Here is a 17,090-nt window from a genome sequence, read left to right as displayed (position 1 = left end):
GCTGGGAGTTACAATTAAAAACATCAACAATAATGAAAGGAAACCTGACCTCCTGACCAAGAAGTATTACAGTAATCCAGCTTCCCTGGCTTGAAGGAACAACCAGCTTTTTGCCCATTTTCTAAAAGCGAAGAGGGAAGGGGCCAACCACATATTAGGAGGAGTGCTGTTCCAGAGAAGGGCTTGGTAACTTAAAAGTTATGCTTAAGTTGCCCATGAAGATGACAGTCTAATTGAGTGGACATGTAGTAAGCCAACACCTACTAGAGGGAGATGGTCCCACAGATATCCAAGTTTTGAACCAAGAAGGGCTTTAAGAGTAATAACCAGCACATTAAATTGTACCTGGAGCCAACTGACAACCAGTGCAGCTGGCCTTCAAACCCACAACCACTTCAATTTATGATAATGAATCTCAGCTTGTTCCTCCCCATCCAGACTTGGACAGTCTCCAGGCACATCACTTATTCTGCCAAGAGTCAAGACATACAGTTGGGTATCATCAATGTACTGATGATACCCGACATGTGCTGCTAAATGATCTCACCTAGCAGCTTCATGTATGTTGAATAAGAGTGGGGAGAGTGTCTAGCCCTGGGGCATCCCCCCCAATTGAGGGGTCTAGGGCTCAACCCCTGCCCCCTGGACTAGAACCATCCTTGGAGATGGCTCAGAAGGATACTATAATCAGTGGTACCATAAGCCACTGAGAGATCAAGCAGGACTAGGAGGATTGCACTATTGCTATCCTAGCCTCACCAGAGAGCATAAATAAACATGGTCTCTGTTGTGAACCTGGGCATGAAACCAGATCGAAATGGGTTAGGAAAATCTGATTCTTCAAGGGCCCTCTATAGGTGCAATGACTCTAGTTTCTCTGCAACCTTCCCCAATAAGGGGAGGTTGAAATCAGGTTGATAAATTGTCCAGTATATGAAATGAATGGCTTCTGGAGGAGGGGGTGCCCCTGCCTCTTTCAAATAAAGGGGTAGCACTCCCTGTCTCACAGACACACCACCATCCTAACCTAGCTCCCTGTCACTTCCCTGGAGGCTCTCAGCAACCAGGCTGGGCAATATTGAACTGTTAGCACTTTAACTGTCACTTCCTCTGCAGTTTTAAATAGTTCAGTGAGCATTTTATCTGGTCCCAGAGCTTTCCTGTTTGATAGCTGGTCTGTTGCACATCATATCTTTTTGGGAGAACAGCCCTTGAATATATTTTTTCTGCAAATGTTTCTGTTCAGTAATTTTGTTTCTAAAGTATTTCAGTATACATAGTCTTTTCATCTTGGTGTTAAGGTGCTGGCCTAGAAACCAGTAGACTGAGTTCTAGGCCTTCCTTAGTCATGAAAGCTGGCTGGGTGATTTTAGGCCAGTCACACTCTTTCAGCCCAACCCACTTCAAAGGATTGTTGTTGTAGGGAAAATAGGAGGCAGGAATATTAGGTATGTTTGACCTTGAGTTAATTTAATTTTGTCTCTGTTACGTCTCTTTTGTGATTTCTCTTTTATTCTTACTTTAGTTGTAAATTTTCTTGAGATTTCTCTGACCATCTTAAAATTATCTCTTTTTTTCTTGTTATAATACTCCATTTGCTGACATTCTTGATCAAGCTGTTTTTCTTTCCTGCTTGACATAAAAAGGTCAGATGTTGACTGAATGCACACTTCTAGTCACCTAAAGCTTTCAACTTTAGTCTTCCCTTGGCTATCACAACTGCTTATTCTGAAAGCTAATTTTCTTTTTGAAATTTTGAGAATATTTTTTCTCTTCTGGTTTTCACAGTGTCTCTTAGTTCCTCCTGCAACTCCTCAGGTTCTTTATCAGATAATTTAAGTATGCCAAATCTGTCCTTCACATTGATCTTTAATTCTGATCTTAAGTTTTGCATGTCATATCTTGCTAGTACACATGATCTCTTTACTTTTTAAAGTTTACCCTGTACATTTGAAATCAATAATATATGCTCTGCAGTCTGTGCCTGGAATTGCCCTGTGCCTGGATTGCACTTCTTCATTTCCCATTATGAAATCAAATATTGACTGTCTCACATTGTTCATGCATAGAGATTGTGATTGTATTGCTTGAAGCAGTTGTTAGCAATATACAACAAATACTTGCAAAACTTTATTAATCTTATCTCCTTCATTACCCAATCAAAATCTTCCTTTAATTTGTCCACATTTTGCATTTCCATCCCTATTAATAGTACTATGTCCTTTCTTGATATTTCATCTAAAACCTCTTGTAATTTACCATAGTATTCCTCAATTTCTTTTTTTGCAGCTGTAATTGGTGCATAACTTGTATAACGTTGATGTTTGCTGAATATCCACTAAATCTAGTATTTATGATTCTACAAGTATCTTGGAACTCCATTAGTTCAAATGGATTAATGCCCTTAATCCATTGAAGTTTACTAAACAAACTTATTCCTGAAACACCCAGTTTTGGTATGTTTCATTTTCATTTTGAGCTTTTCACTTTTTTTTCTCACATTCCATGTTCTAATTTTCATGTGCCCTTGTAAAGTGAGGAACTTGTATTTCTCTGTTCACAACAGATGTGGCACTGTTTATCTGGCCAAGTCATCACTTCTAAATCTACTAGTAGAAGTTTGATATTTTTCCTCAGTAACTAGAGGAGTGTCTTCTGGCCTGGAGGTCTCTTCATCTGATACTGTTTTCTTTGGCAACAGTGCAGAAGTGATTTGCCATTGCCTTATTTCATTTTTTATTTTGAAATTATTTCTCATAGTGGATTTGTTTTTCTCACACCTGCATAGCCTTACCTGCTATTATTTCTGTTGTGGATTGTTTTTAGCTGTTTTCCTCCCCTTTCAAATGTACAGCCAAGAGTGAGTCCTAGAAAGAGTTCTCATTTCCACTGATGACTCTCCCTGAATCTTACAGAGATAAAGTGGTAATCCCCCAGGAGAGAAGGGAGAAATAGAATGCTTCAGTTAAATATTTTGCTACTATTTGTAATCTAAACTTACCCACTGTTCTATGACATCTTCTGCAAATGTTTTTGCCTGAATCTAAAACAATAATTTCATGAAGTCAATAACATTGTTATATATGTAATTTTTTGGCAAGCTAAAATCTGCCTATATATTTCATAAGGATTTCCTTTTTGTAGATGAATTCACATAGTTGCTTGTTATTCAGAGGTATTATCAAGCTCTTGCATTTTCATGTTTTCAGTTTTGAATAAAAAATGGTTGGCATTACTGCATGGTTTTTAATTTCCCAGCCAGGTAATCTATAATTCTGAGTTTTGTTGTTTTAGAGAATTTAAAGCTAAAGCTAATACCAGTGTTTGAGGAAAGCAAGGGAAGTTATGGAACAATTTCAGAAGTGTAACATTTCTTTTTATTTGGATATTTAAATTGGATATTTTGGAAAAGCATACTTGGAATGAGTACCTTAATTCCATACTACCAGAGTACTGTATTATCATCTCCTAGGTAGTCACTATTTGGATGGGAATATTCAATATATGAGTAGAAATAAAAACCTGGCTCTTTGAAAAAGTATCTGGAAACAATTACGTTTTTCAGCTGTCCGATAAGGATTATTCTGGCTACTGTGGCAGGTTATTGTTAGTTTTTCACTGTTTCTATTTAAAAACAATATTTTGCTATCTGCTTTGATTTATTTGTAAGCTAAAACAAAATAAAGCATTTAAAAATAAAGTATAAATTAGAACAAAAAACTTGCTGTGTTTTAGTTGTGTTTATTTATTTATTAATCAAGTTGGTATGCTTCCCAACTCCCAGTGACTCTGGGTGGCTCACAATAATCAAAGAAAGAAATTACAGTAAAATCAGTAACACATAAAAGATAAAACGTGGCAAGTGTAACAGACTTGGAAACAGATGGAATGAAGCATGGGATCTCATACTCCCTTGCCAAAGGCCTGGGTGAAGAGCCAGGTCTTGATGGGTTTTCTAACCAGCAACAGTGGGGGTCATCTTGGGAGGAATCTCATTCCAGAGGGTAGGTGCTGCTACAGAGAAGGCATTCTTCTGGGGTCCTGATAGATGACATTGTTTAATTGAAGGAACTGGAGCACACCAACCCTGCAGAATCAAATCAGCTGAGCAGATACTATGGGAGATAGGTGGTCCCTCAAGTAACCAAGTCCTATGCCATGTAAGTCTTTATAGGTAACAACCAGCACCTTGAATCACACCTGGAAGCAAACTGGCAACTAGTGCAACTCATGAAATACAGGTGTCACATGGGCATATTGAAGCAAGCCCATTACTGCTCTTGCTGCCGCATTCTGGACAAGTTGAAGCTTCTGGGTGGTCTTCAAGGGCAGCCCCATGTAGAGTGTGTTACAGTAGTCAAGCCATGAGGTGACTAGGGCATAAGTGACTGTCTGAAGGGCCCCTAATCTAGGAAAGGGTGCAAATGGCACACCAGATGGAGTTGTGCAAAGGCCTTCCTGTCCACAGCTGACACTTCGTCTTCAAGCAGGAGTCCAGGAGTACCAACCTTAAAGGGGGAAGTGCTACCCCATCCAGGATCAAAGATGGAATATCCCCAGATGGGTGGCCCAAACACCCACAGCCACTCGGACTTGGTAGGATTGAGTCGGAGATGGTTCCTTCCCATCCAAACCCCCAGAGCCTCCAAACATTGGGATAGAACCTTGACAGCCTCACTTGGGTGGCCCAGGGTTGAAAGATATAATTACATGTCATCAGCGTACACTGATCATATCAAACCCCAAGCTGGTGGATAACCTCACCCACTGGTTTTAAACAACAACAACAATACTGATGATACCAAACCCCAAACTGGTGGATAACCTCACCCAGTGGTTTCATATAGTTGTTGAAAAGGAGAGGAGAGAGAGTAGAACTCTGTGGCACCCCACACAGGAGGGGTCTCGGGAGTGATCTCTCTCCCCAACCAACACAGACTGGAACTGGGCCTGGAGAAAGGAAGAAAGCCACTGTAAAATGATGTCCCTAATCCCCAGCCCATGGAGCCAGTTCAGAAGGATACCATGGTCAATAGCATTGAAAGCTGCTGAGAGATCAAGGTGAACAAGGAAACAACCACCTCCATCCTGGCTCTGCTATATGTAGATCATCAACTAGCACAACCAAAGCTGTCTCAGTACTAAATCCTGACCTGAAACCAGACAAAAAGGTGTAGATAATCGTTTCCTCCAGAGTTCTCATTAACTGCAGGCTGATCACCTTCTCAACAACCTTCCCAAAAAAGGAAAGGTTGGAGACTAGTTGAAGGTTGTTGGGTCCAAGGATAGCCTCTTGAGGAATGAGTGCACTACTGCCTCTTTCAAGGCAGAAGGTACTACCTCCTCCATCAAGGAGGCCCACACCATGGCATGGATCCAGCTGTGGGTCACCTCCCTGGCACCTTTTACAACACAGGAAGGACTCACATCCAGTAAACAGATGGCCAAGCTGGCAGTACAGAGAACCTGTCCACTTCCTCAGGAGTCACTGGCAAAAACTCATCCTGGATCATACCACCAGACTCTGCCCCATGCACTTCAGCCTGCCCTACCCAGTCAGAGTCCACGTCAGAGTGGATCTGAGTAACTTTACCTGTCAGATAGCCTGAGTAATCCTCACAGCAGCCCAACAGATGGTTCAGGAAGTCCTCCCTACCCAATTGGAATTGGGTCACCCTGAACAGGGCTGCTGGACAGCTATCAGCAGATGCAGTAAGGGTAGTGAAATATTAATGTTGCGTTGCCATTATCACCATGAAGTAATCACTGATATGAGTTCTTACCCATGGCCAGTCATATTTGCTTTGAGTCTTTCTCCATTTGTGCTCCAGGGAAGATAAACCAAGGTGCACCCTGGGATTGGCACATAGGGAGAGGCCATGTAGGGGCGATATGATTCAAGGCTTCACCCATTCCAGGCAATGAGTAGGGCCTCAGCCAATCTGCCCTCCAGATCCTCAGAGAAAACCCCAAGCTCTCTCTGGAACCCCATTGGGTTCATCAGTTGCCTGGGGCAAGACAATCAAACAGGCCTGTCTCCTTGCAGGGAGGAATGATACCTGTGACTTGAAAGGCAACCAGAAAGTGATCTGCCCATGGCAAAAGACTGATGTTAATGTCCTCCATTCCAGATCACATCTCAACCATCCTGGGACAAAATCCACATCTAGTGTGTGGCCTCCATTGGGCCGTCAATGAATTACTTATTGTCAGCATCTTATCCTCAGTTTTGTTCCTTTTTTAATTTTATAGTCTGAAGATTAGGAAGTTTGCTCTCTCATAAATTGAAGCAAACAGCTTTATAAATTACTGAGCAGTCCCCTCAATCAGGAACCTGGGAAATGCATTGAAATACTGTGGAGAGTTTTAAAGCACTAGCAACATCACATAACTCTTTAGAAACAATTTTTTTTTTAGACTTGGTAGAATCTATCTGCTGGTTCAGGTTCCCCAAAAAACTGGCATGGGAAAAAAAAGAAGAGCAAGATGTTTAACATACTTGTTGTGTGTATGTGTGTAATATATATGCTGTTATTTGAAGCAGCATAGAGTAAGGAGTAGGTAGTTAACTGAAATTTTTAAACTTCAACATTCTTCAGCCAGGTCTAATTTGTAAATGGTGTATTTGAGTTTAACATTATTGTGCTGTGAGAGATGTAAGTAATAACTGGGTTGTGAGACAAAGTATTGGGATGATGGGAAGAATCTATAACTCCAACCAAGTGCAGATAGGTAATAAAGTGTAACTTTTCTAACAATGCAGTGCTGAACTATATTATTAGACACCTGCACTGATCTACCACTTGATAACTTGTGCTGCTGACTCCAGCAACCCAGTTTCTTCCTTTGTGAATAACTGTTTCTTAATATGGGTGGGACATGGTGTGTGTTTAAATGGGCATACAGAATTTCTTTCAAGATTGAGTGTTAGGATTATATTACTCTGCAGTTTGGTTAACATTTAGTTATAGCAGGCTTTTCAGGCACAACTATTAACCTTGGAAGAAACTGTTATAACCTGTAAGGACAAACTGTCCTTTGGATAGTGAAATCCTTAATGCTTTGATAAGTTCCAGTGCTGTAAAAAGATTAAAGCAGTTCTTTGTGAACAATTAAGTAGCTCTCTGTCATTCTAGGTATGGAGAAAAGCAGGTCTCCAGTGTTACTACCAGAGGTTCTCCATCAAACTCACCTGTATACAGCCAGAAGATGGCCTAAAGACTTTTAAAACTGAATTGTGGCATGCACACACAATATTATTTATTGCATCTTATTCTAATAAGAGATAAGCAGCAATACTTCATCTCCTTTACTGCCTTGGTGTAGGCTTGAATTTGAGCTCTTACCTGTGCTTTTAGTCTTCTTTTGATTTCTGTTGGTTCTCCAGGTATCATCTCCCAGTGTTGAATTTGCAATAGATTTAAGTGCCGTTGGTTTTGCTGTTCAGGGAATAGTAATTTTGAGAAATTTTGCTTACCATTACTGTATACTAAAACTCATGCAAAATGGAGAACAGAATTTATTTGGTAGAAGAGAATATATGTAGCTCAGGGTTAAACTGTTGGTTTCTTGGGAAGAAACAATATCTTAAACAAGGAATCAACAGGAAGGAAGCCACACCTCACCAAGACCGGCAGGGCAGGCAAACCTTACTCTTGCTCACACTGAAGTTGTTATCTAGCCCAGTAATGAAATGTCTGCAAGAAAATAACCAAGCTCAGAGAGCAAGAAGAACCCAGCAAGAATTTATTCAGTGTTATTTAATAGTATGTTTATTCCCCTCCCCTCTGAACAATCCCAGCAATGGAAGTGGTTGGCTGTTTTCTTTCAGGATGTAGTCTATAGTCTTGAGATTTCCTGGTAAGGATCAGTAGTCTGATCCAGCTTTGCTTTTTGAGATCAGCAGAGATTTGGCTAGGTGCTGCTAACAAACATGTAGATATTTGCTGGATTTATTTATTTATTTGCTGGATTTATATTTGTAATGAGTATTAACATTAATTCAGAGTAACCAGTTTATCTTATACCTGCATGAAATTGGAAGCATGGGGAAAATCTACAGAAGCAAATGCCCAGTATATTATATCCAGTGCTCCAAATCTGTGTGACTGTTCTGGACTGTAGTCCTGAAACTGTTATGAGGAAAAGCTGTATAAAGTAATTAGCATTTTAGATTAATTGTATAAGAATAAATGGAATTATGATTATAATTCCCAGGAAGCAAATATATGTTGATATAAGCACTGATGATGTTACCTAGATGGGTAATGAAATGTCTGCAAGCAAACAACCAAGCTCAGAGAGCACCATGAACTTCACAAAGCAGATATATATTTGTAAAGTCATTAGGCAGTTAACCACCCCCAGTTCAATTAATTTTTGTGGCTACTGAGAGGTTATTTCTGCCATGATGAGATTGTTCTGTTGTCAAATTATTATAAGCTCTACTGTTCTACAAATAATATTGTTTGTCTGTTCATTAACTTTTTTATCTTACCATTTTTAAAGTGAGGTTGATTACTGAGTCTATTTAACTTACATCTCATTTCTGTTGTAGTTTGTAGAATAGAATAGAATTAGAAGTTATATTTATAGAGTTATGCAGAGCTTTGGATTCAAAGGCAAAAAGGTGCCTCAACATTTGCATGGGTGTTCATGTAATTTAAAAAATTCTTTATGGGATTGAGTGATTTACCTTTGTTGCTATAGAATGATCCCAGGAAAAGGTGCATTTGGTTTAAAGAGCTCCTTACACATGCTGAATGAGCACCCATGTGTGCTCTGTTGCATATTTTCCCCTTCAACTCTGAAGTGCTGCATAGCCCTACTAATATCTTTGAGACATACACACAGAGTTTTATAAAACATTTTACAGGTAATCTTTGCTCACCACTCGTTCAGCAACCGTTCGAACTTACAGTGGTGCTGAATGAATGGTAGTTACAACCAGTCCAGTTGCAACATCCCTGCAGTCACATGATGGTAATCCAGGTGCTCGGTGCCTGGCTTGCAGTTATGACATTGCAGCTTCTCATGGTCACATGATCACCATTTGCAACCTTCTTTGCCAGCTTCCTACAAGTAAGTCAGTGGAGAAGCCAGCAGGAGATCGCATATGGTGACTATGTGATGTCCTTGCTTAATGACCCGTGGTGATTCACTTAATGACACCAACCAGAAGTGCTGGAGCTTCTGTCACTGAGCAGCCCGATCATGTGATGTTGGGCTTTATGGCTAGGTTACTTAGTGATAGAAGTTCTGGTTCCAATTATTGTTGTTAAGTGAGGACTGCCTATAAAAAAAAGGGAAAATCCAATTAAATTGGGAAATCCAATTTAAATAAAAATGTTTTTTATTCATTCTGTTTAAAGCACTTAATAACTCTGGGCTATGCCTTCTATGAATCAGAATAGATGTCCTGACTTGAGAGTAGGTCCCTGGAATTTGCTTATTTAGATTTCTGTCAAAGGATAAGATGTTAGAAACAAAAGAGAGGTACTGTTTTGTAGTTCTGAGGCTGTTGTGCTGGCATATGCTTTGTTACCATACACAGAGATGATAGAACTTTTTTATGTTAGAGCTTTAAGTTGGTTATTTCAGAGAGTCACATGTATGTGTTTGTTGGCAAGGATATACAGTATACAGTTTGAATATTTCCCAGAGGAATTTCATCAAATCTAATCAATTGAGGAATATAGTAAACTCTCCTTATTTCAGTTATTTATGAAGACACAATAATATTATATTATATTATATTATATTATATTATATTATATTATATTATATTATATTTATTATATTATATTTCAAATCTCTTTTGTTCCTGGTAGACCTTCAAGTCTATGCTACCTAGAGTGCCTTTTGGAGCACAAAACGCAAACTAAACAGAAGTCCTGAGCCAAGATCTCAGAATATCAAGCAAAGCATAAGGCACCAGAATATAGTGTCTAGACAGCCACATCGGAGACCTTTCAACAGTAATAAGCTTTCATTGATCATCATTGAGAAGGAAGCATTTCTTAGTGCTGAGTTGAGAGAGCAGGTAAAGGCTGGTGGAAGGGGAAGTAGCTAGTCAGCTGGATAGGAATATCTATAGGCTGCTTTGTCACAGGTATTCCATGTCTCTCACAAAAGATTGAAACATATATATCGTGGTAGATTTTTTTTACTCTTTTGTTCTTATGTAGTTCCTTTGCTGAAGTTCACAGTTTGTGAACTCACAGTTCTCACAAAACTTACAACTTACATTTACTCATGCCCTGGTAATTTCCTGGTTGGATTACTACAATATATCTGTATGGGGCTGTAAATAGAAATTACAACCAGTCCAGAATGTTGTGGTGGATGTACTTCTGGGCAGTCCATGGTTTGCCCATATTACACTGCTGCTGCAAGAGCTGTACTGGCTTCCATTTTTTTCCCAGTGCAATTCAAGGTAGTGGTTATCACCTTTAAAGCCATAAATGACTTGAGGGCAGGTTATTTGCAGGACCACCTCTCCCTGCCCATTCCACCAGGTTAGATATAATGGGCACACTCCAGGTCCCTTCTCTTAAATGTCATCTGGTGGGACCTAAGAAATATGTCTTCTCCATATCTGCCACTGCCCAGTAGAATACCCTTCCTCCTGAGACCCAGCAGGCCCCTACTCTCCTGGTCTTCCAGATGTCTTTGAATAGCTGGTTCTTCCTACAAGTGTTAGGGTAGAATGAGGCTGGAGCCCAACAAGGTTGAATGCTGATGTCTGAGAGAGTGTTACCCTAGGGTGCTAGGAATTTTTATTGTAACTGTCTGGATTTTTGATGTTTTTTATTGTTTTGTGATCCACTCAGGATTATGGTTCAAAATATGAGCAGTTATATAAATCTTTTAAATAAAGAAAGTTGAGTGCTTATGTGGGGTGGGGTTGGGACATATTAGAAACTGAACTGTGCAACTTATGATCAAATAATTTATCTGAAATTGTTTCATTTGTTGTTAACTTTTAGGTTGTGTCTTATAGATTTGGCTGGTTGAACAGTTTGGGGGCCTTTTTTTTATAAGAGACAGCTGAGAGTTGCTGCCCCTGGCTTGATTTATTAGATTCAATGCTTTAATTAAACAAAATCATGTTCGTTGCATAGTAAGAAGATTAGTAAAACTAGTATATATAGTTAAGCATCCAAGACAGTTCTTCAGATCGTTTGCAGTGAAAACATTTGATGAACTATTTACAGTTTCAGAAGTGCAGAGTTGTGAATAATTAGAGGTAAAAAGTTTTTATTACTGCTGAATATAAAATGTATACATGTCTACAATGACTTTTTAAATTTCTTTTTCACTACATGCTCAGCAAATGGAAATAATGAACACACTTGTGTTTTTCATAGGTACAATGGCTGCCTCCCTAATGGTGACCGGGGTCGTAGGAAAAGCAGATTTGCGCTTTATAAAAGACCTAAAGCAAACGGTGTCAAACCTAGCACTGTTCATGTGATTTCAACACCTCAAGCATCTAAGGTATTGTCACTAATTCTCAGAGTTTGGGAGGTAATGCTGACTTTTGCAGAGCAGCAGTGATTGAATGTTTTTAGGTAACTACATGTCCTTCAGTGGTTATCTCTTTCTAGTGCTGGAAGATATTTTTGCATTGAGAATACTTTATTGGCTCTTTGAGTACAATGATGCTTGTATTCACAATTCTTTCATCTTGGCTAATAAATAGAGGTTGACAAAATGTTTCAAATCTGCAACTTCTGAGCTCGAATGTTCTTTAAGCTCTAACATTCTGTTTCTAATTCACACTAGCTGTTTGATCTTATTGGAAATATCCAATCCTATTCCAGTTTTCCAGAAGTTGTCCAGACTCAAAGAAGTGCTGTTCCAAAACAAAACATTGCCCACCCATTTGAAGGGATTTGTGGCATTTCGAGTCTCAGAACAACTGTGGAATACTTTTGGCAAAGTCAGAACAAAACCTGTGTTGAACTTAAAAAAAATTGGTTTTGTTTTTTAAATGTGATGTTTCAAGCTTGAAATATTTCAAATTTAAAGTGCTTTACAAATAACTAATAATAAAGTCAGATTTTTGGGGGGGGTTACTGAAAAATGTCTTTATGATTGATGCAAGTGTTTAAGAAGGAATAAATCTCATATCTCTTGTTGCTAGCTGATCTTTTATGGTAATATTCTTAAGGAACAGTGTTTTTTTTTAAAGGTAATCTTACAGTTTACTGTTTCATCTGTATTTCTAAGGTCATGATTGATACACTTTTTCCTTTTTATACTTTTTCCTTTTATATATAAAGGCCATTTGGGCTGGGACTCAGACAACAGATAATATTCAGTGGGTTTATGCAGAACTTTGGATTCAAAGCCAAATGATGCTTTGGAGTCTGTGAGAGCACACACATAACATGTGTCTACAATTCCTTAAACCAAGCATGTCTTTTCCCAAGATCATACTGAAGCTGTGGAAAGCAGCTGTGCATCTGTAAAAAGATGCAGCTACCTTAAGGAATTGTAGTCAGGTGTGATGTCCACTCCCCTACATGCTTTGAAGCACCTTTTTCCTTTTGAATCCAAACTGCTACATAGTCCCAGCATCCATTATCCATAAGATAATGTCCCAGAGATATTTATACTAGTACTGAAAAAATCCAAGCCATTTTGGCATACATTCAGTTCTGTTGTTATACCCACAAACAAAATATTTTCAATTCCTTCTATAGATAGCCATTTTAAATACATGGTACATTATAAATATATTGATTGTTACAAGTACAAGCAAATACTAAACTCTTCTAAATGAAGGGGGCACTGTAGACATGACATGGAGCTGCTGCTGCTGCTGCTGCTGCTGCTGCTGCTGCTGCTGCTGTTATTATTATTACTATTCAATTTTATACGCCACCCATCTCACTATATAAATGACTCTAAGTGGCTTACAAATAAAAGAATTATAAAAACTTACAAAAATATACAAAGCTAAAAAAGCTAAAAAGGCGGAGAGAGCATCCTCAAGCTACCAACCGCCCCCAGTGCTGCGAACTCCCAGTGGGTCCCTGTGTATGTTGGCAGAGCCAGGTCTGCTTTGATTTTATTTGAGTTTTCAAATTAAAACTATAATTGGCTGGTGTGGGTCTTCCGGGCTGTGTGGCCGTGGTCTTGAAGTTTTGTTTACTAACGTTTCGCCAGCACCTGTGACCGGCATCTTCAGAGTGCAGGAGCACAGACAGGAGCAGTTCTCTCTGTGCTCAGGGTGAAGTGACCCTTCTGTGGGTATTTATAGAGATCTGGGGAGGGGGAAGGGGGGGATAGGGGTGTGTGGGGGGGTTGGGTTACTGAGTGGCTGCTTGTTTTGGTGTCAGCATCTGTGTGTATCTTCCTGGGGATTAGGCAGGGTTTTTTCTTCTAATGAATTGTTAACGAGGGGCTGCTGGGGGTGATTAGCAAGTTCATTGTTGGAACTCAGCTCAACCACCAGGACATGTGAACAGTCACACAATGAACTTGCAAACCACCCCCACCAGCCCCTCGTTAACAATTAGTAGAAGAAAAAACCCTGCCTAATCCCCAGGAAGATACACACAGATGCTGACACCAAAACAAGCAGCCACTCAGTAACCCAACCCCCACACACACACCCATCCCCCTTCCCTCCCCAGATCTCTATAAATACCCACAGAAGGGTCACTTCACCCTGAGCACAGAGAGAACTGCTCCTGTCTGTGCTCCTGCACTCTGAAGATGCCGGTCACAGGTGCTGGCGAAATGTTAGGAAACAAAACTTCAAGACCACGGCCACACAGCCCGGAAGACCCACACCAGCCATCGTATGCCGGCCGTGAAAGCCTTCAACAAAACTATAATTCTTTATTGTAATGACGATTTAATAATATCTGTTGGGATGATAGGTATTTTGTCAATGCCTAGTTATTTTTACACACACACAGACAGACACACTTAACAACTGTTAATTTTTTTCCCAATGATAGTTTTACTCTTTGATCCAAACATGTTTCTAATGACTTTTCCCCTTATCACATTGGTAAGAGAACAGGTAGGTAAATGAATGCAGGTTAAGTGATGTTATAGGACATAATTGGATATGACTTCAGTCACTGGCACTACAAGAGTTAATTTTATTCATAACCAAAATAGGCAATGATTGGAAAACAGTTCTTTTTAGAAGGGTACAACTGAATATTGTCTATTCCATACCTTTCTCCCTTGGGAAGGTTGAAGGTGGAGGAGAACTGAGAGAAACATTGCTTCTAATTCCTCTCTGAGAAGGGCCTTACCTGAGATCTCACAAGTTGGATAAATGAATGAATGATGATTTAGGCATGCAGGCTAGTGCTTTTCCATCTGGTTTAAAGCATCAGTGCAATGGATGCCTGCTGTCCTGTTAAACAGATAGAAAATCCAGAATGTCCAATGTTCCTTTTCAGAAATTGGCTGTACTAATAGTGCATGAGAAGGAATATCCATAGCTTCTCCACAGTTTTATATGCATATGTATATGTATATAATTTAGAGACCACCCAACTCCAAATGATTCCATTCTGTAAGTAAGAAACAATAAAAAACAGAAGAACAAATCATGCGTGTCCAGAAGAGAAAACCATATATAACAACAAAAGGCTCAACAGTTACCCTACCCCAAGATCTGGGGAATGGTTGAGATTTCAAGGAATTTCAGAACATCATCAAGGTGGGAGCCATATGGATCTTGGGGGGTTACTGTTCTAAGAGGACAGATGCTACAACAGAGAAGGCTTGCTTCCTGGTCCTAATAGATGGCATTGTCTATCAGGGGACTTGCAGCACACTCATTCTGTCCAATTTACTGGTTGGGCAGAACCAGATATAGGCAGTCGCTCAAATAACCAGACCGTATGTCATTAAAGGCTTTATATGTGATGAACAGCACTTATAACCAGTCTGTATATATGACAACTGTATAGATGTTACACCTGAGGGAAGGTCATAGAGAAACTGTAATTTTCCAGTTACCAGTTACATCACATGAAACCTATTTAAAGAGATAATGTTGTGTTTGCACAGTTAGTCCCAGTAACTGAACAGCTGGAAACAAAGCATAACTCTACTATTCCAATATATATATATATTAAAATTGACCTTTGCTTATTCAAAGTAACATGCATCTAAATATTATTTTAGCTATTTATTTTGTTTGCATTTTCAATCCCACAAAGTCTTTCAAATGATGCCAGCCTAATTATGGAAAGCATATCAATATATACTTCATAGGGAACTTTTGTGTGTGAGAACAATGCAATTAACTGTAAAGTGAGACAAACATTTGGACTGTTCTTACTCTCAAAAGATGGAGCCTATAAGTAAGGGACCTATTTCAGCTATGTTCCCAGGAAAGGTCAATACAGGTTAAAGCACCTCTGGAGCATCATGCACCTGGAGGCCACAACTGTGGAGGCAAACTTACCTATCTTATAATTTTAAGGAATAGAGGTGGTTCCACAGAGGTTGCTAGCCTACAGATGTCTACTAGTGGGATCCTTAATGTTAGAACTGTTGATATAGTTCCTCCTGATCAAGTGATACTGGAAGGAAACTGTTTCATATTGGCTGAGAACCCTAGAGTAATGCATTCCTTGACCCGCCTGCTGATGGAGGATCGTATAACTCATCTCAGGTTTCCTGTTTTGTAAGCATGGAAGGATAGCCCAGGTCATTACTGCACCTGTGACTAACTCTCCTGAATATCATGTCTAGCACATATGTTACATACACATTTACTTTTTCTGGAAGGTAAGAGGCAGCATCAGAGTTTAAATAGAGTAATGGGACTTGTAGAATTTTTTGGCTGGTGACAACAGAGACTCTCAGCATGGCATGATGGAGGTGGCTAGTGAGGAAAATAAATCTGAAAGTGAGCTAGGAAGAAAAGAAGTAAAAGAGCCTGAAGAAATTAAACATCTGAATGCTCAGGAGATGTCCAGGAAGAGAGGAGCAGGTACATGTGTGTGAGAATGAGCCAGCTCCAGGGTAGCATTCAAAAGGAAGGGAAGCCTTTGGTAGCAATGGCATCCTGCCCCATTAAACCAGAGAATGCCAGCTGGGTAGGTTCAGAAGCCCCAACAAATGTTCACTTCTGTGTGAGAGAGGAAATATAGTGAATGTGCTGCCTGGTGTACAAAAGTGACAACAACCAAGACCAGAAGGGAGGGTGAGTTGAGATAGAAGCATGCCCAAAAGTTGTTGGTATGTGGATATGATGGGAGCTGAAGAGCCATAATCTGCAGTCTGACCAAACTATAATTCTAAAAGTCCCAGGGAGAGTAGCCTGGAAAAAGGAGGAGGTTGGAGAGGCAGCCTTTTTATTTCTCCCACCCCTTGACCGTGCAGACCCAGTAAAAATGGTGGTGGCAATTGGGAGGTCATAAAAGGAAGAAGTCTGGAATGCATCAAGAAAGAACTCTGATATAGTTGAGGGTATCCACAAGTGCTGACAGAAAAAATGTATGTTCACTCAGCCAAGAACAATATGCAGTGTTAGCAAACAGCCAGGCACTAAAAGGAATTCACACAATAGCTAGGGAAGAAGTACAAAGGATAAAGAGGGACAAGTGTCATAGCATCAGTGAAAGAAGATGGGCAACAACTTTATGTGTTTACTTACTTATTTATTTATTTGCAAGACTTATAGGCCAACCCAATTGGTTGAGTGTGAGCTGTGTGCTGTTGATTAAAAACAAATAAGTACCTAATCAATTGTTAAAAGAACCATACATTGTAATCATATATAAAACCAGAATCCCATTCAGTACAGTAAAAGCTAATTCATCTGAATGGATACTCATAACAACCCAGCTCCCATGGCTTGGTGAAATAACTAGGTATCACTGATTTTTAAAAAATGAGGGGAAGATTGTTCGGATATCTGAATGCTATTCCAGTAGAGGGGATGGCAACTGAAAAGGTATTCTTCCATAGCCCCTGATTATGGCAGTCACTAATTGAAGGAACATGCAGAGAGCCCACCCTTTTGATCTTGTTGGGTAAATAGAAGAAGTCCTATAAGTTATCTAGTGTCAGGTTCAACCCAAGAACCACAAGATAACTGA

The 17,090-nt window shown here is 39.6% G+C and overlaps 1 protein-coding gene across 1 annotated transcript in view; it reads left to right on the top strand.

Moving 5' to 3' along the window:
- PELI2 (pellino E3 ubiquitin protein ligase family member 2) overlaps positions 1 to 17,090 on the top strand; it is a 70,468-nt gene that overhangs the window by 17,421 nt on the left and 35,957 nt on the right. Inside the window, exon 2 of the mRNA XM_088149700.1 lies at positions 11,370 to 11,499. Within this exon, the coding sequence (XP_088005826.1) occupies positions 11,370 to 11,499 (130 nt within the window). The remainder of the gene's footprint in view (positions 1 to 11,369; positions 11,500 to 17,090) is intronic.

The sequence above is a fragment of the Python bivittatus genome, unplaced genomic scaffold (assembly GCF_059951505.1).
Source record: "Python bivittatus isolate LINGU-HERP-01145 unplaced genomic scaffold, Pbiv_v1 ctg000580_np1212, whole genome shotgun sequence".
In the NCBI taxonomy this organism is placed as follows: domain Eukaryota; kingdom Metazoa; phylum Chordata; class Lepidosauria; order Squamata; family Pythonidae; genus Python; species Python bivittatus.
Note: the sequence above shows the minus strand (reverse complement) of the source record. Positions and strands in the feature narration are given on the sequence as shown.